Source organism: Stenella coeruleoalba, assembly GCF_951394435.1.
Source record: "Stenella coeruleoalba genome assembly, chromosome: 17".
In the NCBI taxonomy this organism is placed as follows: domain Eukaryota; kingdom Metazoa; phylum Chordata; class Mammalia; order Artiodactyla; family Delphinidae; genus Stenella; species Stenella coeruleoalba.
Window position 1 is genome coordinate 27,216,407 of NC_137163.1, and position 26,618 is coordinate 27,243,024.

The window sequence follows — 26,618 nt, forward strand, 5'->3', positions numbered from 1 at the left end:
GTGGTGTTAAAATTAATTAGTGGAAACAAAAGACTGTGTGTATGGTAACACCAAGTCTAGTTCAATAACTTTAAAATTGTGTAAAATTAGATTTTCAGGCTGTCCACAGAAGGTAGCTGGCATCTAGCAGCTCTAAACAAAAAGCAGAACATGTACTGTATTGGTATAAAGAGAGATTCATTTTTAATCGCATAAAAGAGGGAGCACAGAGTATTACACTAGACTGTAAATGTCTCTTATTTTCTGTACTCATGACTGACCATTCATGCAAAGGACAACCAGTGTAATGTCATCTCTTCTAACTGTTAGTCATGGCTCAATTTTAATTGCCCCAAATGGTGAAAAGGTACCACCCTTTGAGGATGTGAACCTACTGGTGGCTCCTCTGGCTCTGACTTTGTCACTGAGGTCGAGCTTTAGGTCACTGCCTTCATATTTTATAAATATAATTTCCACCCATCAAAGGGGCAGCAGACAAATAAAGGTGCATGATGAACTCTGTAGTGATCATGGTTTTGGAGACCTGGAAACGATGTCGATGACACTTTCTCCAAAGTTTTTCACCTCATGAGTATTATAAGGCTCCATTTCCCTTTTTCAGCGTGTCTGTGATCAATTCTCCTGCCCATCTCTGAAAACCAGCATTGTATGGGATTTTTTTCAACCTCAAAATATCGGAATTTCCTCTCTGTTTCCTAATCTGTATAATGGAATAATCATAGTACCTATGACACAAGGCTGCTTTGAAAATTCAATGACATCATCAGTGGCACATGACGTACACTAAACAGTCACTGCTGTTGTATTATGATTACTGTAAGCATCATCGTCATCATTTTCACAATGCCTTGTAGTTAAGGGAGGCTGTAGCGAATAACTTGAACAATTCTTTGGTTTGATGCCATTCAGCCTATCAAATTTCCTAGCAAATACTTACTAAGAACCTAACTGTGTGCTTGGTTTTCCGATGGGAATTATGACATTCAGTGTACTTGAAAATGTAGACAACAGAACAAAACGTGAAATATGCAGTAGGTTTCTCTTTTCAAATGTGTGGCTTTCTGTTTTCGTTAAATGGCTATATCTATATCTACATAATAAAATGTTTGCCAATTTGTTTTGCTGCCACTGATGGATATGTAGGATTCCACAATGGCTATAAGCTAAAAGGGGCTGGGCCATAGCATAAGTCTAGTTAATATTTATAACTTGAATTAAAAATGTGACATTTAAAAACCTAGGTTCAAATTCTAAGCCCACTTCCTTTCCTGAAAGGATTTCCGTTCAGAGTGCAGTAAATGACATATTTTGAATGAGAGCAGTTTCAGTTGAAAGTTTGGGGAATGATGGGAAAGGAAGAGATGCGAAATGATTGATTAATCTGTATAAAAATAGGTTCCATGCTGGGATTTTTCCTTTTGCACTAATCCTGTGTGACATCTGAACCAAAAAAATATAAAACCAATGCCATATGTGCAGAGCCTGCTGGTGCTGATTTTAAAACGTATGAAGAGTTGACCCAGATAATATTTTGCAGCTTTATTTTCATTGTAATGTCATTTTCAGTTTCCATTTCTTCTTTCTGGCATGTTCTCTTCCTTCCATCTGTTTGCCCTGGAAAGAATGTGGCAAGTAGAACAAGGGCTATACCAATTTGCTTGAAGGGAAAAAAAGGGGAGGACATTTGCAGGATGCAATTTAAAATGAGGTCTCTAGAGGTTGGGAACTTGGGACTCACTGTATGTCCAAACATAGAGCTAAATATATTCTGCTAAACACGATTTCTGTTGCAATATCACTCAGATAATCAAGCTAGAATAAGCCGTCTCTTGCAATGTTTCAAGGCAAAAGTTAAATCCATAGCAATATCCCCACTGGCACGGTGACCTTTTATCTGTATGATACTGGTCCGTGACCAAAATAATGACCCACTTCCTTTTCCATTGTTACTAATCAGACAGGCACATGCTCTGACAGTGCACAATTTGTCAAGTGTTTGTTAGGTGCTTGGTGCTGCTGTCATGAGCTGGGGATCACATCCTTTTGTTGACATCTGAGGAGCATTCTGAGGTCTCAGTTGACAGTTCTATTTGCCTAGTGCTTTTGCATCTGAGGGAGTTTGTGGCAGTTTCAGAGGGAAGGATGTCCCCTTGTCTTGTGTGGCAGCACACATTATTCAGAGAAACTGGATCTTCCCGCATCTTTGGCCTCTTGGGCTCACCCCTGTGGCTGAGATATGCAGGCTCTGCAAGCCTCTGCCAGGAAGATCTCATTTCTGCCCAGGCGACTGGCAGGCCTGACTGTTCTTGAGAGATGGAGGCTCTGCCTGAACCTGATACTGGGTTACTGCCTGACATCCAATGTTTTTCCCCTTAGCGTTTGTGGAAGAAGCGAAGGATCCAAGCTGAGAAACATTAGTGCATAGAGAGCAGTGGTTCAGGATCTGCGGGCGGTGCTGTGGTCTTCTACACTGCCGAGCCCAGCTTATCAGGGACAATGAAGGGGTTTTGTCTGTGCAAAGCTGGGGCATTCTTGAGTCTTGGATAGGATTCTCCAGCTTAGCGTTTCCACCCTTCCTTTTCTCTTCAGTCTCAGCCACCACTTAACAGACCTGAACCCAGTAATGCTACTCATTTGTTTTGTTTTTTAACATCTTTATTGGAGTGTAATTGCTTTACATTGTTGTGTTAGTTGCTGCAGTATAACAAAGTGAATCAGCTATACGCATACATATGTCCCAGTATCTCCTCCCTCTTACCTCTCCCTCCCACTCTCCCTATCCCACCCCTCTAGGTGGTCACAAAGCACCGAGCTGATCTCCCTGTGCTATGCAGCTGCTTCCCACTAGCTAGCTATTTTACATTTGGTAGTGTATATATGTCTGTGCCACTCTCTCACTTCGTCCCAGCTTACCCTTCCCCCTCCCCGTGTGCTCAAGTCCATTCTCTATGTCTACGTCTTTATTCCTGTCCTGCCCCTAGGTTCTTCAGAACCTTTTTTTTTTCCTTTAGATTCCATATATATGTGTTAGCATACGGTATTTGCTTTTCTCTTTCTGACTTACTTCACTCTGTATGACAGACTCTAGGTCCATCCACCTCACTACAAATAACTCAATTTCATTTCTTTTTATGGCTGAGTAATATTCCATTGTATATATGTGCCACATCTTCTTTATCCATTCATCTGTCGATGGACACTTAGGTTGCTTCCCTGTCCTGGCTATTGTAAATAGAGCTGCAATGAACATTGTGGTACATGACTCTTGGAATTATGGTTTTCTCAGGGTATATGCCCAGTAGTGGGATTGCTGGGTCATATGGCAGTTCTATTTTTAGTTTTTTAAGGAACCTTCATACTGTTCTCCATAGTGGCTGTATCAATTTACATTCCCACCAACAGTGCAAGAGTGTTCCCTTTTCTCCACACCCTCTCCAGCATTTATTGTTTGTAGATTTTTTGATGATGGCCGTTCTGACTGGTGTGAGGCGATACCTCATTTTAGTTCTGATTTGCATTTCTGTAATGAATGATTAGTAATGTTGAGCATCCTTTCATGTGTTTGTTGGCAATCTGTATATCTTCTTTGGAGAATTGTCTGTTTAGGTCTTCTGCCCATTTTTGGATTGGGTTGTTTGTTTTTTTGATATTGAGCTGCGTGAGCTGCTTGTATATTTTGGAGATTAATCCTTTGTCAGTTGCTTCAACTCATTTGTTTTTTCAGCAACTATTGATGTGCCAGCCAGTGAGCCAGGCACCAAAATACAACAGTAAAACCAAGGGCTCCCTGTACATGTGTGATGTGATATGTTTCTGGGGGAAGTACCAGGTCCCGTGAGTACACAGAGGAGGGCCGTGGAACCCAGACTTTGGGGTTCTGAAAAGAGTCCCAGGGGAAGTCATGCTATATTGACACTTGTAAAGGGTAAGACTCGGTTTTAAGTGCAAAGACACTTGGGGATCTGAATTTTACATGCCATTGCCGTTAACTTTAGTACTGTATACTTCCTTAGAGTTTTAAAAAAATTCTATTGTCATGGTTACCATGTTGTATTTATTTATTTATTTTTTTTTTTTTTTTGCGGTACGCGGGCCTCTCACTGTTGTGGCCTCTCCCGTTGCGGAGCACAGGCTCCGGATGCGCAGGCTCAGCGGCCATGGCTCACGGGCCCAGCAGCTCCGCGGCACGTGGGATCTTCCCGGACCGGGGCACGAACCCGTGTCTCCTGCATCAGCAGGCAGACTCTCAACCACTGCGCCACCAGGGAAGCCCACCATGTTGTATTTAATACTTATTTTTTAGACGGCTCTTTCATCTACTAGGATGTGAGCCTCTTTAGGACATGGACCATGCTTTTTTCCGTCCTTCCTTCCCTTCCTTCCTTCCTCCCTTCCTTCCTTCCTTTCTTCCTTCTTCCACACCCCCATTTTATTTTTTATTTAAAATTTATTTATGCTGCATTATTTCTTTTAAAATATTATGTATATAATATGACGCAGATAAAGAACAGATATAACATACACGTAAGCTATGCAGTATAACAATAAAGCAAACACTGTGACCCACCTTTCACTTCAGGAATTACCACCACCGAAGCTGCCTGTGTGCTCTCCCAGATCCCATTCTCTGCCTTCCCCCAGAGGTAACTACTGTCTTCAAATGTGTGTTTTATCAATTCCTTGCATTTAAAAAATAATTTTTACCACCTTAGGTATGTGTCCCTAAAAATGTGTTGGCACACAGGGGTAAACTTTGAACATGGGGCCATTTGCCTTTGTGCCCTCCATAATTAGCACAGTGCCTAAAACTTAGTAGGTCCTTACTAGCTATTTGTGAACAGATGGATATGCCCTGCTAGAGCCTAGAAGATATTTTTGTGATGCTCTACACCAAGGAGATTTTGGAATTCAGTTTTAGTGCATTTGTTCCTTTTGAGCCTTGTTGGTTTTGTCTCTTTGGGGTGCTTATAGAAGCAGGCCACAGGAATTAGTTACATACTGTTGAATTGTTTGGGGATACTTCGAGACTACCATTTCCTACTTACCCTCCTCATTTTATCACCATGCGAACACTCTCCAGTGGTCCTAAAGAGAGTGGCCTTAATAGTTTTGTAATAATCAGCTTTGCTTTTCCATTCCATTTTGGCTTTTCTTAGAACATTGTGGGGTGGGGAGGAGAGAGGTGGAGAGACTAGAGAACACCGAGTACACTTGAATTAAAAGTTGACTTGTGGGCTTCCCTGGTGGCACAGTGGTTGAGAGTCCGCTTGCCGATGCAGGGGACATGGGTTCATGCCCCGGTCTGGGAAGATCCCAGAGGCCCGCATACCGCGGGGGAAAAAAAAAAAAGTTGACTTGTGTTGGGGGTGGGGTAGAGGACCTGGGCCAGCCAAGTGTTGGCCGGGGAACGTGTGCTCCGTGCCAGACGTCATTTTGAGTTGAGATCCTAGGGAAGGTTCCATTAAACAAATCCATGGCAAGGCAGAGCATAATTTGTGTGCAGGGTACAATCTGATCACGAGAGAGCTTCATTCTTTCTAAATGCTACGCAGCACACAAAAATCAGCAGAGAATGTTTTCAGAGGGACATTCAGAAACATTTCGTTCAGAAGCTGGAGAGTTTAAATAGTCTTCATTGGGTTAAACAGTGGGGTGAGGTGACCGTGGGAGGTTGCTGCTGGCAGCTCAGCTGGTTTGCAGAATGCCTTGCCTCTCTGCCCAGCGAGCACCCAGCTCTGAAGGCACAGTGGGAGCGCGGCGTCTGGGTGAAGTCCCCTCCCTGGGAGGTGCCAGGCTTCGCTGGCCTTGCTTGTCCCAGGGCAAGAGTGCGGGAGCTGGTCCACCTGCCTCGCATCTGCTTTCTTCCAAGCCCGTCCCTCCCCTCATCCAGAAATCCTCTCTGTTGTGTTGCCAGGCCTTCTTCTGGAAACATTTCCAGGTGACTTCACTTTTCCCTGCCTCCCCAGTTCTCACTTTAGTTCCTTGAACACATGTCTGAATTAAAACAAACCCCATGAGGCCTTCCATTGCTCCATTCGCTTTTGTTCTAACACTCTGTACAGATGCCAGAAATGGCCAGAATTTACCCAGCTTGTTTATTTTTATTTGATTGACATTTGTGCTTGCAAATAAAAAATATTTGCGTTAAACATGGATTACACAGTGGTAAATGTAGCATTGGTCTTGGAGCAGCTCAATCCATTCTGATTAGATTATCCTGTTTTTCACATAGTCCTCGGGCCATACAAGAGACATTTTTTCCTTGCATTTGACTGAGATAATTCCTGTTTTGCTTTTTGGCTCTTTGGTTGTACAGAAAATATACACATCGCCATTCAGTTGTTCTTTTATGTGGGTAGAACTGCAGTCAAGTGTGTAACATAAGAAGAGGTGTCTCTTAATGTTTAACTTGCTTTATGCTTTTCCCGTTTTCAATCCTTTAGTTCACCTGGGGTTTTAAATGATTTTGAACCTATGTGGTTAAGTTTGTGAACCTAAGAGCTATGTGGAGAGGGACTCTGTAGTCAGGACTCTTTCCCCCTTCCCTTACGGCCCAGTTTCTAACTGTAATAGTCACCTGCCTTGCCTTCCAGCCTGCAGTCGCTCCTCCAGATATTACTGCTGCAAGATCTCCATAAAGCACCACTCTGTTCACGAGAACACCCTGTTCAAAACTCGCCATGGCTCCCTCTTGCCTTCAGAGTAGAGGCCCTTAGCGTAGCTTTCCATTCTTCAGCTCTCTACAACTCACCCTTTTGGCTGCGTTTTCTCATCTGATCGCTGTACTCCAGCCAAAGAAGGGGTTCAGTATATTCTAAATATGCCCTGTGTTTTCCTTCCTCTGGGTTTCAGTTCATGCCACCCCCGTTCACTAAAGATCTGCTTCCTTCTGCACCCCCAGCAGTTGGTCGTGTTCCCCTGGCTGCTCAAGGCCCATCTCAGGTGGTCTCTCTTCCCTGACATAGTCCCTGCCCTCTTCCACTCACCCTGTCTGAGAGTATTTCTTCCTCCTTTGTGGTACCTTAGTGCCCTCTCTCTGTATTGCACTCAGCATGTCCTCTCGTATCCTAGTTGCTTGTCTCTATAGCTTGTCTCCTCCTGAAAGGAGCCTTGAGCACTGGGATTGTACTTCTCCATGTTTTCCCCCCTTCCAGTGCCTTAGCCTGTGCACAGCTCAATACGTATTTGAAATGGACTGAATTGAATGCTATCATCTTGGTTTCCAGTTCTTAGATCTTTGTGAATTCTGATGACGAGGTCCCATGAAGAGTGGTCAAAGAAGAAAGCCAACTCTGGAGCCAGAAGGGCTAGCTCTGCTGTTACTAGCTTTGTGACTTGGGCAAGGCTCATCACCACTCAGAACCTCAGTTTCCTCTTCTACACCCTGTATGTCTTTAGAACATATGTCTTTAGATTCAAGAAAATAGCAGAGATGGAGTTCTTGATGAAGTAGGCTTTTAGTACACAACGGCTAGTAATGTTACTGTCTGACTCTGTCATCTGTTGTTTTAGTTTTCCCTTCAAGGTTTGTGTAATCTCTAGTCTGCCGTCAGCACCAGGCCGTCCATGTTTTCATTCGTGTCATTAATAAAGCATGTTAAAATAGGACAAGGGCAAGGACGGAGCCAGGTGACACGTTACTAGAGATTTCCCTTGAGGTTGGCAGACAGTCCATTAGTCAACATCCTCTGGGTCCTGAACTGTGCCGTCCTCCAGGGCATACGTCACCCTTGTTCATAAGACTTTCCTAAGTGTTGTGACTAAATGCCTACTGAATTCCAGGTAGCTGATTATGTGGCAGCCCCAAAGCATAACTCTCGTCAAGGAAGGAAGTGAGAATTGTTTTTTTCTATCTATAGGTTCTTAGTGAACTTCTGCTGGCTTCTACTTGCCTTATTAAGGGATGGGCCTTTTCTACAATTTTACTGGAGATAAACACCAAACTAAGCAGTTTATGATTTCCAGAATTTGTTTTTTCCTCTGCCTTGATAATCTGTGTACTTTTTGTCCATCTCCAACTGGCTATCTCTCTTGCTTTGTGATTTCTCAAAAACTGGTAGTATTTCCACAACTATTTCTGTAAGTTCTTTTACTACCTTTCTTCCTTCATTCAATAAATATTCTTCTGAGTCTGTTCTATACCAGGCACTGTGCTTGGTGTGAGCGATACAGTGATGAACAAGACAGAGGTCTTCCCAGACTGCATGGTTTTTGCATGCTACGTTTTGGGCTGAAAACTTGAATTTTAAGGGATTTGGGCATATAGGATGTAGGTAGAATTGGAGGGGATATTTATCCTAACTGTAAATAACACCAGGCTGTCAACCCAACCTAAAAGGAGAGAAAGAGGAAGGTAACACAGTAGAGAGCCTTTCCAGGAGCCATTGCTAAATACTGAGTATGGAGGAACTTTTGATGTTGTGAAATCTTTCAAGGCCACAGCAGCTACTGTGTGTTTAATGCTGCATTAGACACTGGGATATGCAATAATGGCCGAGTCCTCAAGGAGCTGACAGTGTGCTGGGAAATTGCAGACGGTTGCAGTACAATGAGATAAATGCTCGTTAAAATTCTGGGTGGGGTGAGAGCATAAAGGAAGGGCTTCTAATCTCTTTCCCGAAGGAGTAAAAGATCAAGGCTGACCTGAGACCTGAAGAACAGGTAGTAGTTAGCCAGTCCCAGAGGGACAGGACAATAATCCAGGTATGGGGGACTTGTACGGACACTCCATGCTATGGAGTTCGGACTTTATCTTAAAGGACACGGGCACCATTAAAGGGTTTCAACAGGGGAATCAGCTGATCAGATTTACGCTCTGGAGCAGCGTGGAAGATGGAATGCTTGGAGCCACACAGAGCAGCTGGGACACAGTGTGTGACTGTGTCATAGTTCCAGCAAGAAATGATCATGGCCTGGGGTGGAGCGTTCAGGATGCGAAGAAGCAGACGGATCACGGAGTTACTACAGACCGATTTGAGTAGGTGGCTGCAATCTATAATTAAATATTGAAAACCAGGGCCATTTATTGTAGTGGTTCTCAAACTTCAGTGTCGTAAAAGATCACCTGGGCATTTGTAAAAATGTGTATTACAGGAATGACTTGAGGAAATGTCAGTGGGCTGATCTGGGATATGAGTCAAGAATCTATTTTCAGCAAGTATCCAGGTGACACTGATGCAGATGGGCCTCAGATCACACCACCAAAAACCCCTATCTATTCGATGTTTTAAAATGGCAATCTTTTAAGTGTATTCACAATATATTAACTTCTCATTTCAGAATGAAGACTCAATCCTATTATTTTTGTTGAAAATAGGTGAATGGCTCAGCCCCATGGGTTCATGTGCTAAAAAAAAATAAAGAGCCGTCTCCTGGCTAGCGTGGCCTGTGTCCGCTAATTGTTTGCTCTCTGGTAAGGGATGCAGAGCAGAGGGTGATAATCTTATTAAGACCCCCGCTGCAGATGGTTTGTACATGAATTTTGAAAGGTCTCAGCAAGCCCTTTACAAGAGCAGGCAAACAGGCGCTTACAGGGAAGGTAGAGTTGAAGTTGTGTGCAGGTGTGCATTCTCAGTGTTCAGGGCGTATTTAGATGCATCTCCTATTGTGGTATTTCTCAAGCCTAAATGCCCACCTTCAAACCCCAGCTTCACTATATACAAGCTGTTTAACCTTGAGCAAATCACCTGTTCTCTCCTTCTGTCATCTGTAAAATGGGAATAAAACTGTACCTGTTTCATAGGCTTGATGTGAGGATTAAATGAGAATACACGTAAAGCACATTGAATAGTATGCGAACGTAATAAGCCCTTTCTGACCATTACTGAGAGAAGCCAGGTGACCTGTAATAAACTCATCACTTAGATTAAGAGTTTAGTCATGTAATAAAGTCTTCACCTTCTTATTTAAGTCATGGTACAGCAAGTCCTCTACATACGAACCTTCAAGTTGTGATCTTTGAAAGATGCGAACGTGCGTTCCATCAACGTCAGGCATGAGTGACGTTGCAGCTTTCCCTCCGTCTCCTATTGCTGAGGATCCTTCAGCTCTACCATCTCCCACCTCCTCTCCCTCCTCCAGTCAGTAACTCTTCTTGCCTGTTCACTCGATGCCAGCCCCTGTATGCTAGCTGTTGTACTGTACTACTATACTTTTCAAGGTACCGTACTGTTAGATTAAAAATGTTTTCTTTATTTTTTGTTTCTTTGTTTTTTATGTATTATTTGTGTGAAAAGTATTATAAACCTGTTACAGTACAGTACTATATAGCCAATTGTGTTAGTTGGGTACCTAGGCTAACTCTGTTGGACTTACGAACAAATTGGACTTATGAACTCACTCTTGGAATGGAAATTGTTCGTATGTAGAGGACTTACTGTACTAAAAAAAAAAAAAGTATGGTGCCCATATGCAGAAATGCTTAGAGAAACTTAGTGTTTAGCAACACATACCAAACATAGGGGTAAGTAGGCCAATAATAATAATGAGGAATGTTAATGCACACTTACGGCGGTCCCCATTATGTCACTGAATCCTAACAACGGTCCCATGCAATAGGCATGGAATCCCTCTTTAGAGTGAGTAAACTGAGGGGTAGAGAGGTTAATCGATTGCCAAGGCCACACTATCACTAACTGAAAGATCAGATATTTTCTCTTGGAACCCATCAATGCTAGAATCTGCTTTTAACCACAGCTGTTAAATATGTATTGTCAGTTTCATGAAGCATGGCTAGTAACACTCGGTATTGTGCCAAGCAAAGTAAGAAACTGACACATTTTGAATGTGAAATATGTAAAAATGATTCCCAAAATGTATGCTGTGATGCGCAGCCATATTTTATTTTATTTATTTATTTTTACTATTCTTTTTAAAAATATATTTATTTATTTAATTTTTGGCTGTGTTGGGTCTTCGCTGCTGCACGCGGGTTTTCTCTAGTTGCAGCGAGCGGGGGCTACTCTTCATTGCAGTGTGTGGGCTTCTCATTGCAGTGGCTTCTCTTGTTACGGAGCATGGGCTCTAGGCACGTGAGCGTCAGTAGTTGTGGCTCGCGGGCTCTAGAGCGCAGGCTCACTAGCTGTGGTGCACGGGCTTAGTTGCTCCGCAGCATGTGGGATCTTCCCGGACCAGGGCTCGAACCCGTGTCCCCTGCATTGGCAGGCGGATTCTTAACCAGTGCACCCCCAGGGAAGTCCCCGCAGCTATATTTTAAATCACAGTCAAGCCAGCTGCTCTATTTCTCAGAGGCAGCCATTCAGGAAGCCGATATATGAGTGATCTCAGTCAGAGGGTGCGTTAGAATAGGGGTTCTTGTCAAACTTTAGTGTTGAGTTGCTGACTCTGTAGGTCTGGGGTGGGATCTGAGAATCTCCATTTCTGATAAGTTCCCAGGTGATGCTGATGCTGTTTGGGCAACACTTTGAGAACCACTGTCTTAGAGGAATAGGAGGATGATTGGTGACTCTAGGGCAGAGGATGGTTTAAAATCTACCCTATAATTAGCAGACCTGCTCCACAGACCTAGTTATTTAAATTCACAAAGATGATTTGAAGCGACCAAACATCAGCTCTACCATGTAGAGGCTTAGATGCGAAAGAAGATGGACATCTTTGCTTTGCCTTTAACATTTCTAAACCAAGCCAGTTGCTTTCTAACATAGAGACGTTTATACAGTAGCTCCCCCTTCTCTAAACAGTGGGGCCTGCTTTAAGACTCGGAAACGTCCCTCACCTGTGACTCAAACCCAGCATTTGGTCTTAGAACTAGGTACTTAACTACCTTCTGGGCTGCGTTAAGCCGCCACCTGTCCCCCTTCCTCTACCCTGTGAGGGACAAGGGTTTTCTCCCTCAGTGAGGTTATATGCATGGTCCAGTAACTCTGGGTCAGCTTCTCATGTCCATGGGCTGGTCTCATTGCCAAAGCTAAGGGGCTAGGTCATGGAGTGACCTAAGCCAAATCCAATAGGACATCAGGTAATTCTTGAAATTATAGGGTTTCCAGGTCAGAAAGATGCTAGGACAAAGAGTCACCTTGGGCATGTTGGGTCCTAAAATTGGATTGGGGTAATGCAGAGTCTAGTTTTACATTTAACTCTTGATTCTCCATAACAATGAGAGGGAAAGGGATATAAAGACAAATGTGTATAAACAAATGATGCACAGAGCATTTTTTTGTCCATGGAATATATTACATAAAAGTGGATTTACTCTTTTGATTTTTTTTTCTTTGGAAGACTTGAGCCTCTGGAAATGCAAGTAGATGTTTATTCAGAATGGAAAACCTAGCTAGATGAGTAGCTGGAATTAACCCAACTCATCTTCTCGTCATCAGAAGAATTAAGACGTAAATTACGGTGTAGGTCATAGAGTGGACTATTATATAGCAGTCAAATGAATGTACTACAGCTATATGGAGAATTTTAGCAACATAATTTTGAGTGAAAATCATCCCCAGTATTATTCATATCATGATAACCTGTTTATTAAAAAGTAAAAAATAGACAAAACAAGAAAAAAATCTGCCTTGTAGGAATACAAATAGATGTGATTGTTCTTTGTAAAAATGAAAGCAGGAAGTGGTGAACAGGCAATAGGATGAGGAAGTAGATGTAAGTTGGTGTCGACGTTCTAGTTTTTATGATGGGGCTGGTTTCTTCATTTATTATAATATTGGGTGTGAAGAAATAAACAAAAACAAAAATAGATAAACCAGTCAGTAAGTAAAAATATAGCCTCACATGAGCTAATGATGAGTGTGTGTCAAGAGCCAAGGAATTTGGTTAATCCAGTTCTGTGCTTCTGAAACTAAGATTTAAAAATGGGTGGGGGGGCAAGTGGGAAAATAGCTCTCTGGGTTGCAGAGAAAATAATGCAACGCTGCTCCCTAGGTCCATGCTTGGGCTCCACACAGCACTATGTGACCTGACATCTTGGCCACTTCCTCCACTCTCTTGTCTCAGTTGGTACAGCTTACATATGGAAATCACTAAGGAGGGGGGTGGGTGTCAGTAGATCATCAAAGATTGTCAGTAGAGTGACTTCAGACAAAACTAAGGTTTTAGTATCCCTGGAGTAGGAAAAACATGTATGCTTCCTTTTCTTTTATATCCACCTGTCTGAGAAAGGTCACATGTTTACATGTTTTCTCAGAGAAGCAAAGGTAGGAATTTTAGAAATTAAAAAGATCTATGTGTCCAATAAAACTTTGGGGCCTGTGTCTTAGAAGGATTTTAAACCAGCCTGCTTCTAAATTGAATTTATCACCTCATTCCCGCCATTGCTTCTCCCTCCAGTGCTGTCTCCACGTGCTGTTGCTTTCACCCCGGACGCCCATCTCTATGACTCCTCCTGCTATAGTCTTGGATTGTCGTGAATAGTTTCAAAGGCTAGCTAGTTCACTGGGCATCTCCATGGAATCTTAATCCTTCCAATAGGGAATAGTATTTTCCTTTGTTGGCCGCTTTTAGCATCTAATTTATATTCCTCCTAAGACGTTTGCCTCTTTCTGAAGACAGGGTCAGCACCTCAACTTGACATTTGCTAGGTGTGCAAAGAGCTGTGGGATGTACAGATATGAACTGATGAAATCTTGCCCTTGTGGAGATGTTGTCTCCTGAGTGCGTTATTTGTGACCCCCCAGACCCTACGAGAAGGTTCGATGATTAGCTCTCTATTGTTTAGTGTGCTTGAGGCTCTCCTGTGAAATTGGAGAGTTTAGTCAATACAGCCTGAGTCTGAGGATTTACTCGTTGATTTACAGTCTAAAGGGATGAGGAAGAATCTTTACCACACTCCTGTCAGAATCTTTTTCTGTTTGTTTATTTTCTTGCTTGTTTTGAATCCTTGCTCACCACTCACACCCCACACCAGCCTCACCTCACTCCTGGCTTCTGCTCCAAGCCCTTCCCGATTTTGGCCTTTCATGTGTTGGGAACCAGATGTGATTCAGAGAGGGAAATCGTGAGAAGAAAAATAAAAAGAATAGCAATATTTTAAAATGCTTACCGAGTGCTAGGCCCTACTTTTTACATGCTTTTACATATATTAGTTTACATAATCCTTACAACAACTCTGTAAGAAGGATACTGTTATCATTCTCCTTCCATAGAAGAAGGTGAGGCACAGAGAGGCTAAGTGCCTTTCCCAAGGTCACACAGCTAGTAACGGAGGCTACTAAACTATATTACCTCATAAAAAGTGAAGAGAAACAACTTCATGGGGATTGAAAATGTGAGAGAGAAAGAGAAAGGACAGATTATTTAGGAACCAAGGTGAAAGGATGTCAAGATATTAGAAGTGGAGCACGGCCAAGTGCTGACAAGGTCCAGTGATGTAACTCCACTGGTGGACTGTTTAAATGGAGCAAAGGGCAAGGTCAGTGATGCTGCGAAAGTCAAGGGAGTGAGGCCTTGTGAGTTGCGGCTTCAGTGTGGGAGGTGGGTGGTGGCCCCCCAGGAGCCTGTGAGCAGAGAGCAGACCTTGAATGGTGTGCCCTGCAGGCCGTCACATAGCCGTGACGGTGACAAGGAATAGGGGAGGCCATCAAGGCTGTTAGGTCTTGGAGTCAATTTTAAAAACTGTGCTTAAGGACAGAGTGAGGTTTAAAAAAAAAAAAAAAAAGAAAGAAATGCTGTTTTAGAACCCTCTTGCATGTCTCTGCAGCAAATTATAAATTATGTCATCTTCTTCCTAGCAAGTGGGTGATTCTGTTCCATTCATGGTCTCAAACTGCTTTCAGACAGCACTGGCTCAGCCTTACTAAGGGTGGAAAATGAGGGGACTTGGAAAAAGATCCATCCTTAACCTTCTCCCTTATACTCTGGACTTAGAGTCCCAGACACAATTCCCAGCCCTGCTCTGACTTTGTAGTGCTGGTGGCATGTCAGTCCCCAGTTCTCTCTCCCACCCCTTCACAGTCTCCATCCTCCCCTGTCAACTGTCCCCATGGTGACACCCCTGCTCCCTTGAGCGCTACTTTTCCCAGACGCGGAGGGCAGGCGCCTCACTTTGATAAACACTGGATAAACACTTCTCCTTAAACAGAAGCAGCAGGCTCACCAGCTGGCTTTTTTTTAAGTGGGAGAAATTCAGTTGAGTAAATTCGACAAATCAGAGATGAGGAAAATGTAAGAGTGAAAACTTCTTCAAGGAGGATTTGCTCTTGCTATTACCAGGCCCCCAAGATAATCAATATAGATGAAGTTCATGGCCACTGTGGATGCAGCCCTTCCCAGACCCATTTAGTGGGGGAGAGGGTTGCCCCTCAAGCCCACCTTCTAAAGGGCCTGTGCCCAATGCTTGTTCAGTGTGGGAGGCTCCGCATGCCTGTGTGCTTCCTTTGGTGCCACTCAGCCTGTCGGCCAGGGACACCTTGACCACACCAGAGGCAGCAGGTTAGGGCTGATGGGATGCCCCAGAGGACAGCTGGCTGGATTGTGCGGTGTTTCTGCTGAATGATGTTGGACACCCCCAAGTCCAAACTGTTCGGTCCTTCCTCTTTAAAACAGGACTATGAGGACTTCAAACCATGGACCAACTGCTAAGTATCCTACTAGCTTTACAAACGAACATGTGTGCACTTGAGTTTGGCTGGAACTGGTACCTTCTGTATGTCCCCCCTTCCCTTCCAATCCTCTGAAAATGCCTTTAGCCCAGGAAGGTGCTTCTGGAGAGCGGTGAGGGAACAGATCACTCTGTAAGTTAAACTCTTCTCTCCTGTGTACCTTGCCCTTGAACGAATGAACTCGTGTTGGCAGCCTGGCCACCTTAACTTCTGCTCACTCACCTTCCACTTCCCATCGAAGAAAGCTCTTGCAGTTGGCTGGACTGGAGAGAGATTCCCTGTGCTCTTTATCTTTGGAGCGCCCCTCCTCACAGTGTGTCCATGACCATCTGCTGGAAAATCATATATCGTAATTATGTAAAATGCAGATTCCTGGGTTCCCCCGACCTTCTGAAGTGGAATTTCTGTGAGTGTTGCCCAGAAATCTGCACTATTATTCAACTTCCCAGGTGACCCTTATGCATAGTAAGGTTTAGAAATCATTGCATTATTAATAATAATTATAAGATTAATATTTATGAGCATGTCAAACACTTTCCATGCATTTCACTTCCCATTCATTTCAACTTCACAACAAATCAACAAGGTAGGAATCACCCACCTAGAGCAGGGCCTGACTCATGGCACATGGCAGATGCTCAATAAATTTTTGTTAAACAATAAATTAACCTTAATATATATATATATATATATGTATATATACATATATACGTATATACATAAATAAGGAAACTAAGGGTTAGAGAGGTTAAAAACACTTGGCCAAGAACACATGGCTAGTGAGGGGTGTAGCCAGGCTTTGTAGAGCCTTCTCTGGGTAGAGCTTGTTGGTGTGTGAACTTGCAGGCTGGCGCCCCCTTCTGGTGATGCTGGGTTGTGCCTGGCAGCGGTGCTGGAGGACCCCAGAAGCATCCGATGGGCCTTGGGTTGAACTGATTGATCTCTTCTCTAGCATTCCCCTCTTGGCCATCTCTGGTGAATTGACACGGTCGCTTATTTATTTATTACTAATGACAAGAGGAGGCCCAGGGAAGCTGGGCGGTCATTCGTGAAGCCAAACAGCACCCATTCTCCGTTCCTGTACTCTGCTGAGGTTGGCCAGTGCAGTCTTAATTTTCCTGGGGAGTGAGGCAGAAGGAGACTAGTTAGATCCTGAGTCCCTGAGGGAGATTAATAGGCTTTTCGCCTTGCTCTGAAACATTCACTTCCTCCTTCCCTCTTGAAGTTTCTTTACACCCTCTTTGCTTATCAATTCTTTCATTTACTTTTCTTGGTCGGCAGGTAGACTGTCTGTATTTCTGCCAAGGACAGGTGGCTGAGCCGGGCCGAGATAAAGGAGTGACCATGATGGAGCTGTCTTTGACCTTACGGCCCTCTTGTGCCTCCTCTTCCATGCTCCCTTCCTTCCTTCCTCCGGGGACTGGCCTTGTCGAGACTTGAGCAGCAAACCTGTGTGCATTAACCCAGGGGAAACTCTAGATATTTGGAGGCGTCCATGGGGAGTTTGTTTCAGAACCATGGATCTTTATACATACTCTATTATGTACACACAGACACACACACACACACACACACACACACACACGGTTGAAAATAGAAACATGCTCTCCACTGAGGGAAGACCACTTTTTGTGAAGAGTGACTATAAAAATGCCTGACTTGAGAGAGATAAGGCATTTCCTATTGTGGGGCTTTTTAAGGGAAAGGTCTTCTGGACCTCAAGCCACTGTACCCGTAATTCTAGTTAGAAATAATAAAAGCTAACGTATATTGAGTGCTTGCTATGCGCCAGACACTGTTCTAATTTCTTTGTATGTTTCGCCTAATCCCCACAATCCCTTAGCAATACCCACTATTAATATCTTCATCCCTATTTTACAGATGAAGAAACTGAGGCAGGGAGAGGGTAAACAACTTGCTCAAAGCTCCAGAGAGTTAGTAGAAGAGCCATGATTCAAACCCAAGTGGCTTCACTCCGAAGCCCTCTTAATACTGCACTATGTGATGTGATTACTTTTTATTTTTTTAATTTATTTATTTTTGGCTGTGTTGGGTCTTTGTTGCTGCACATGGGCTTTCTCTAGTTGTGGCGAGCAGGGGCTACTCTTCGTTGTGGCACACAGGCTTCTCACTGCGATGGCTTCTTTTGTTGCGGAGCATGGACTCTAGGCGCACAGGCTTCAGTAGTTGTGGCGCACAGGCTTCAGTAGTTGTGATGCACAGGCTTAGTTGCTCCACGGCAAGTGGGATCTTCCCAGACCAGGGATCAAACCCGTGTCCCTGCATTGGCAGGTGGATTCTTAACCACTGCACCACCAGGGAAGTCCATGATTACTTTTATTATATAATGATTTTCCTTTAAAAATTTTAGATTTTTTTAAGGAAAAAAGAAAAAAAATCAATTGTCCATAATTGCACTGTACCCCTATTTATAATTTTTATAACAAGTGTAATATAAGCACATGGTTAGAAAAGCCAAATGGCTCAGGAAGTTATAAAATGAAGAGTCTCTTTATATCTTCACTGTCCTATTTTCAAGGGAAACCATTATTAACAAATCTCTATTTTGTCCCTCAAGAAAAATGTTCTATGCATGTAGCAAGTTATTTATTATTTAAAGAATTGTTTACACAGAAGCAAGCATGCCACACCCACCCTTATGCATCTTGTTTTTCTTGTCTAATAACAAACAGGTCTTCCGGATCTTTTCACTTCAGCACACACAGGTTCACGTCACCCCTTTTCATGATTGCAGAGTATCCTCTTAGGTTGCTGTACCACCTGACTTAACCAGTCAGTATTGAAGGACAATTTACTTGTCTTTTTGAACGCTTATGTGCAGGATAAGTTCCTAGCAGTATAGTTTTCTTTTTTATGTACATTGCACCAATTCACACTCTCGCTAAATCTTACCAGTGTTTTGCCCCAAACCCTTAACAGACCAGTGTTATCAAACTTTGATTTTCTTCTTTTGCCAATCTGATGAAAAAAATCTTTTTTTCATTTACATTTTTAATTTTATAAGTGAGATTGTATGGCTTTTCAGGTATATTGGTTGTTTATTTTTCTTTCTTTGCCATCTGCCTGTTCATGTCCTTTGCCCAGTTTTCTGTGGTTTTTTTTTTTTCTTTTTTTTGCTGATTTAATATGATTTTGGGTGGCCTGGGCCTGCAGCAGCTTGAGGCAGGGTTTCAGTTCCCAGCCAGTGATTGAGGTCGGGTCACAATGGTGAGAGCACCAAATCCTAGCCACTAGACCAGTGGTCGGTGACAAGGCCCTGGCCCTACGGCTTTGCAGAAAAAGAATTCCCACAAAGAAAGTAGTGAAACAAGTAAAGTATTTATTAGGAGAAAAAAGAAGTGCAGTATGTGTGGATAGACACACAGGCAGGCTCAGAGAGAGAGTCATGCCCTCATGGCAGTTTGAATCACTTTTTTTTTTTTTTTTTTTTTGCGGTACGCGGGCCTCTCACTGTTGTGGCCTCTCCCGTTGCGGAGCACAGGCTCAGCAGCCATGGCTCATGGGCCCAGCCGCTCCGCGGCATGTGGGGTCTTCCCGGACCGGGGCACGAACCCTGTCCACCTGCATCAGCAGGCGGACTCTTAACCACTGCGCCACCAGGGAAGCCCTACATATATGCTTTTAACTGGATGGGAGCTCCATACGGACATCAATCAGAATGAAGATAAATCTTTTCTGAAATTATGATAAAATGGAAATGGTATTTACAAGTTTTCAGAAAGACATGTTCTGATATGCAAGAAAACATATATATATATATATATATATGTGTGTGTGTGTGTGTGTGTGTTTTTCTGAGATAAACACCTATGGGGGTTCTGGGAATAGTTTGCAAAAGCTAAAACAAAAATCCTTTTTGGGCTGTGAAGCATTTTTTTTTTATATATATAACATTTCCATTTTACTTTTTTTTTTTTTTTTGCTGTGTTGGGTCTTCGTTTCTGTGCGAGGGCTTTCTCCAGTTGTGGCAAGCGGGGGCCACTCTTTATCGCAGTGTGCGGGCCTCCCACTATTGCGGCCTCTCTTGTTGCGGAGCACAAGCTCCAGACGCGCAGGCTCAGTAGTTGTGGCGCACGGGCTCATTCACTCCGCGGCATGTGGGATCCTCCCGGACCAGGACTCGAACCCGTGTCCCCTGCATCGGCAGGCAGACCCTCAACCACTGCGTCACCAGGGAAGCCCCTGTGAAGCATTTTTTGGATTCCTTGGCTGGGCCCGCAAAGCTCTGCAGCTAAGAGTCACTGCTACTGAACATACTTGGAGTAGCTCCTTCTGTAATTACATGTGTCCACTGCTGCAGCTCCTCCTTCATAGTGCTGCTTGCTTGCAGTGAAAATGGCTTCTCTCTCCTCCCTAGAGACCTTTAAATAAAAGATCTGTGTAGCTGTGGGGGGGGTGGGTGGGGGATAGGAGGATGAATTGATGGGGGACTGTTTTGTTTTTGTTTTAATTTGCTGCTTCTATTTGAGCTGGGGATATAGGTGGCCAACCTGAATTAATTTGATAGCTTTGTGGTGACAAAGGATAAAGGAAGGTTTGGGGCTGCTTAAAGCAGTGGTTTAGGCTGGCTTAATACAGCTTCGTAGACGTCAGGATGGCTCTGTTCTCAGAGGCCTGTGATGTTCTGATGTATGAGGAATTCACAGTCTCCTGAAAGGAGGCAAAAATAATAACGTCCTAAGAGACTGAATCACAGGCAGTGTTTTTAAAAACTACATCTAGTTATCAGTCTTTGCCCATATTCTTTTTGTTTCCATTGACCCTTCCTTCTCTAATTCCCGGCCTTACCATCACATGCACAGAATGCTTATTACCCTAAGGTTATGAATAAAAATAAAGCCTCTTGAGAGGATCCAGCAGTACCACTGAACAAAAAACGTAGCTCCCTGATGGTTGGAAAGCCCGCTGCAGGGTGTGTAATCACCAGGACATCGGCATCACAACTATCTTAAAGGTCATCAAGTGCATCCTCCCTGTTTAGTCCTGGAACCCTGCTCTGCCAACCCCAGCAGCTGGTTGGAGACAGTGTTGATGAGGATGGCTTGGATATGCATATTTTTAAATTCCCTTCAGCTTTTCAAGCACAGCTCTTCAATGGCCAAATACTGTTTCCTGTGCTTTGTCGAAGTATTCCCTGTGGCATCAGAGATTTACCAATCAGGTGTCTACACACGGGCAGATGGGGGCAAACACTTCCTTGTCCACCAAAACTGCTTTCGGCTGATGCCATCCAAAAAATCCCTATGGAATATATACTAAAAGTCTTAAAATGAGTATATACTATGGCTTAAATATTCCACTTTTAGGAATTTATTCTAAGGAAATAAACAAGGATGTAAATTTGTATGCCCAAGGATAGCCATTAAGCCCTTGTTTAAGAGCATGGACCCTGGGCTTCCCTGATGGCGCAGTGGTTAAGAATCCGCCTGCCAATGCAGGGGACACGGGTTCAAGCCCTGGTCCGGGAAGATCCCACATGCCGAGGAGCAACTAAGCCTGTGAGCTACAACTACTGAGCCTGCGCTCTAGAGCCTGCGAGCCACAACCACTGAAGCCCATGCACCTAGAGCCTGTGCTCCACAACAAGAGAAGCCACTGCAATGAGAAACCCGTGCACCGCAACGAAGAGTAGCCCCCGCTCGCCACAACTAGAGAAAGCCCGCGTGCAGCAACGAAGACCCAATACAGCCAAAAATAATTAATTAACTTAAAAAAAAGATATAATTAAAAAAAAAAAAAAAGCATGGACCCTGGGGTCAGACGGCCTGGTTTCCCTCTTGGCTCTACTTCTTAGTAGAATTAGAGCCAGGTCGTGACACCTGGTGAGCATCACTCAACTTCTCTGCCTTAGCTGTCCCTACCTCATAGGGTCTGTCCTGTCATGAGAAATAAATGAATTAATATGTAAAAGATGCTCAGGATGGTTTCTGGCACATAGTTTTTGCTTCTAATGATGGAAAAATTGGACATAGCCTACATATTCATTGATTTAGTAAAACAAAATGTGCCATGTTTTAAAGATATTCACATATTAAAAGAAAAACAATTAGGTTACATAATAATGTATTAAGTATGAATGCTGAATAGTTACATGCCAAAAGGTTATTTTTTGGTGATGGAATTATAGACTATATTTTTTCCTCTGCATCGTTGCTATTTTCTAAATTTTCCGCAAAGGAGATGTATAGTATAATAAAAGTTGTCTTTTTAACCCCTGCAGAATAATAATAACAGCTAACATTTATTGAGAGCTTACAACAGATCAGGTGTTTTTCTAAGATGGCAGATAGATATTCATTGCTTACAATAACCCTACGAGGCAGGTGCTATGATCATCAATGTCCATTTCACAGATTAAGAAATTGAGGCAGAGAGAGGTGAAGTAATGTGCCTACGTCTTCCATCTAGCAAGCAGTAGAGGTGGGATTTGAACCTGGGCTGTCTGACTCAGGGCCTATGTTTTTAGGTTAGGAACTCTCTTTGTATGATTCTAGTAACCCAAAAGAGCACTGAACTACATACAGCACCCATGGCAATCACCTAGTTGCATACACTGTTTAAAGGAAATGCATTAAGGAGTGCCTCTCACTCCCAGTGTCTTTGTTGCCAGATAATAGATAAATAAGAGGTTTTCAGGCCTCCAGCCTTATTCTGAGTTTTCTTAGTAAATGGGGAGAATATATTCAGATCACACAGTAAAATTGCCTTTTCTGTGTATCCCTTAAAAAGAGTGCATTGACTTTACATGGCAATAAGCAAACTGGAAATAGTTTATATTTTTAAAAATCATAAACAGAAATAGTTAAGTAGCATATACATTTTTCACTATCATAGTACTCAAACAGTAAAGAGTCAATATATTGAGTGCCAGGAGCAATAAAGTTTAGAACAAAGTTGTCCCTTCAGTTCAGGGTACATAATTACTGCAGATCAGAGCCATCGTGAGGTAACAATGGGTTTTCAGCAATTGTCTGTTTCTGTTCTAGAATTTCCGTTTTTATGCAGGCAGTTAAATTGTAATTGATGAATTTCTGCATACCTTTTAAAGAGTGAAAATTGGGTGTTTCGGAGTAATAATTTTACATTAGAAAATAATATCTTACACCTGGTAGCTGCAACCATGGGATCTATTTTTGAAAACTGTCCACCTCTATCATTTAATAACCAGCCTGGTAATGTACTAGCAGACAAGGCTGGTTGAATTAGGCTGTCAGGACTAGTGTGTTCCTGGATAGCACTACCAATCATGAGTCCTTGAGACTGTTAAATACTACAGGTTAGCCAACACATTACTCAGAGGCAACTAATTAGGTTCAGGGAGCTTCTGGGAGTTCATTACATCATTAGACAAAAGTCTCTGAAATCCAGAAGGAATAGCCAGTCCCAGTTCTGATAAATTGCTACCTTAATCCTCCCAGAATTCTGCGGGAGTTGGGATTCACTGCTGTCATCTGCACTAAGGGGTCCTTCTCGATCTATTTCCCAGAAGAGGCTGACCTTCCTGAGAGGTCCTAGAAACCAGGGAAGGGATTTTTCTCTCTCTTTGCCTTGCTGTCATTGACGTTCCCCTCCAGCAACACTAAAACACCCCATTAGTGAGAGCACCTGTCCACCAGTGGGCTGGTCTGGCTGCATCTTGTCCCTATGGCTCATCTTGACTGTGGGGGAGATGGCAGTGTATAGAGGAACCTCTCCTGCCCCCGCTTCTAACCACTGCCTTCCTGAGGACATGTTATCACAGGAGTATTATGGGATTTAGTCCTGGACAGGATTCATCACCCACAAGTCTTGGACAAGTAAATCAGCTTTGGTTTCCTCAATAGTAGAAGAGTGAGATTAATATCTGCCTTACAAAGCTGTCAAGATGAACAGATACAAAGTATAGAAAGAATTTTGAACAGGGCCTGGAACCTAGTGTGCTCTCAATAAAGACTTGCGATCATCAATAAATGAGGATTACTGATCACTGCTTGTTAGAAATGCAAGGGATTTAGATTATTCATATTTTCCTCAACTCAGAAATGTGATCTGGCTCTGGGTTTTAGACCAGAAGAGTCACAAATTGTGGCATAGGAGTTGAGAAACAAGGTCAAATAAAATTGTGTACCTATCAGATTGATTTCTCCAAAAACATCTGGAATTTCTTCTTTAAAAAAAAAAAATCCTGGTTCTCTTCTTCCTGTTGTTCTGTTACCTCTTCCATGGCCCCTGCACTTCCCCAGGCAATCCATGGAATGTTTTCATTATTACTATTTCAGAACTATGTATTTTTTTTGTTAAAAGTGAATTTATATTAGTTATTCTACCACACAGCATGTTTCCAATTACACACTGAACTCTGGTCTGTGCTCAAATGTAACGTGATATTTGTAAACTAATAGACCCCTCCACTCACCCCCAAAACTATTCAAATTTCAATTTCATTCACAGCTTCTGTCACTGTCACTGTGAACTTTTTTCACTGTCTCTGGAAATGTTCAGTTCCTGCTATTTGTTAAGGTTCTGTTCTTCATAGAAAAACTGCAGCTGCAGCCAGAGAAGGTGGATAATCAGATAGTGCCGGTTGGAGCAGTTATCTGCAGCCCAGACTTTCCCCATGACAGCTTCTAGACGGTTGCTTATCTCCAGACCCTAACGTGCCAAACTCAAGTACGGCTAGACGACTACAAAGCCTAAAGATAAACTCGCTGGGAAAAACTTCTTTGGGGGTGACGAGCAGGCTTTTCATTCTGCTGAACGTTGGGGCCGGCACGTTGATGTTCCCGGGAGTGCTGGCGCACAGGGAGAGGCGGGCACTGGGGCCGGACCCGGGTCACCGCTGCTCCTCTGCAGGAAGCCGGCATCTATGAAACCTGCCTCACTGTGCTCCCAAGCTGTGCTTATGAAACGACGCCCTCATGCCTGCGCCTTCTCTCGTCTGCTTTGCGGAAAACGCTGGGAGCCTGGGAGCGCTGGAACCCGGCCACTTGCCGAGTCCGTGTGCAAACGCGGGGAGCCAGGGACGTCGGAGGGCAGGGAACTGGCCAGCGTGTTCTCGGGTTTCATTTCCTTCATGCTTCTCTCCCCCTTTGTTTTTCAGGTAGCGAAGCCGATTTTAGCTCCTCGAGCAGCACGGGCAGCATCTCGGCGCCTGAGGTCCACATGTCTGCTGCGGGAAGCAAGCGGTCCTCTTTCTCACGCAAGTAGGCCCGCCTCCTGCCCCCTGCTCTGTAATCGTTAAGACGTGTTACGCGGGCGACTGACCTGTACTTTGTTTCTCTAGAACCACCTGGATTACTGTGCGTTCCGATTTTATGCTTATTCAGTGAGTGCTTTTTGCTTGGCTGGTTTTTACAGTGATTCACAGTTGGTACTTTTCCCAGCCTCACCTACCTTGGTCACGACGTGGTTGCCCTGTGTTCCTCCGCCCGCGACGCCCTCTCGTGCAGCCCTGGCGCCTTCCCTCCCATCTCTCTCCTTCCCTCACCCACCTGTGTGCTCACCTGAGGATCAGGCTAGTCGGCTCCCACTTCCCACCCTGCCGCCCCTTCATGAATCTGTCCTCTTAGCTGCAAAGCCTCTCACTTCACCCTTTCTTTCCTCTAGCTGAGCTTCCTTTTTCGTCTTTGTGAAAGAAGCATAGTGACCCTCTGGCCACCTCCAACGTTCACGTGGGGAAGGGGTGAAGAAAGTTTGGAGTTCATAGGCCTGGGTGCCCCCTACCCACCGAAAGAGGCAGTAGAACAGAATAGCCAAGTGTGAGGGCTCTGGAGCCAGGCTACGTTGGTTTGAACGCCAGCTCCACCATCTACAGGCTGTGTGGCCCTGAGCAAGTTGCTCAACCTCTCTACGCCTCAGTTTTCTCCCCTGGAAAATAGGGCTACAGTCATACCCACCTGGTAGGGTTTATTGTTAGGGTTAAATTAGTTAATTCAGGTAAAGTGTGAGGTCATTGCTCGAAACATCAGCAGGTGTTCGCCATTGGTGCTGTTTGGACTGGGGGAGAGAAGATCTGTGAGGGAAATGGGAGCCACTGTTCACGTTTGGCAGGACAGCTATTCAGCCCCAGGATTCTCTGCTGCCGTCAGTGGCTTCATTTATTCATTCAATACGTATTTATTGAGCATCTACTGTGACGCAGTTTCTAGAGATATGGCAGTAAACAAAACTTATGAAAAACTATTTTCGTTCTAGTAGAGAAAGAAGGATAATAAATGCATATAAATAATATATATATTTTTTAATACAGGGAAAGGATATGGAGGGTAATAGGATGTTTGGTATATTCTAGATAGGCTGGTTCCTGGAGACCCTGTGATGAGGTGAGCTCTGGGCAGGGACCTGAACAAAGCGATGGAGTGAGCCACACGACACAGGGGTGACTGTCACTTGACTGTCCTGGGCCGCAGTGTCCAAATGTGTAAAAAGGAGATTGGGCCACATGATTTTTAAGGTTCCTTGCTGAAGAAAAGCTGTTTAGTTTCTAAAAGCTTGCATTTCCAGGACTGAGCAAGCAAATGTTTCCCACTTCTCTTAGGTGAGCAGAAGATATGGCTGATACTTATAAAGGGACCTGAGATCCCCAGTGCAGAGTTTTATTGTTAAAGCTGAAGCCAAACAAACTTGTAACTAAAGAGTGAAGTCCACAGTGAAGAAGCACAGTTGTTCTTCAAAATCGATAAATACCATTTATTTTGGAAATAAAGTGCCTCTGGGATCACAGGATGTAACTATAAACATTCTCTGTACAAATCAGACGTGGCTTGCTCTGAGAATAAGCCATTTATCTCACCCATTCAAGAAATTAGCACATACCCATGGGTACAAGGCATCAAAGAACAGAGAGGCAAAAGAAAAAAGAAACGGCCTGAAGAGCAGGCCAATTTTGTTAAGCATTTCAAAGGAATTTGTGTTTGTGGTTAAATTCCAAGGTAATGTCAGTTATACTGAGTGACTTAGAGAAAATATTCTAGTCTGGAATCCATGAATTCTCTCGGTGATGAAAAATTGATGTGTTAAACATAAAGTTGTTAAATATAGTTATGTGCAAAT

At 43.6% G+C, this 26,618-nt stretch overlaps 1 protein-coding gene across 3 annotated transcripts in view; it reads left to right on the top strand.

Annotated features, from left to right (window-relative positions):
• The window catches only part of SYBU (syntabulin), a 113,218-nt gene that overhangs the window by 76,893 nt on the left and 9,707 nt on the right, over nt 1–26,618 (top strand). For all 3 annotated transcript variants that reach the window (XM_079901186.1, XM_079901185.1, XM_079901187.1), the window contains one exon: nt 24,667–24,769. In XM_079901186.1, coding sequence (XP_079757312.1) covers nt 24,667–24,769 — 103 coding nt within the window. The remainder of the gene's footprint in view (nt 1–24,666; nt 24,770–26,618) is intronic.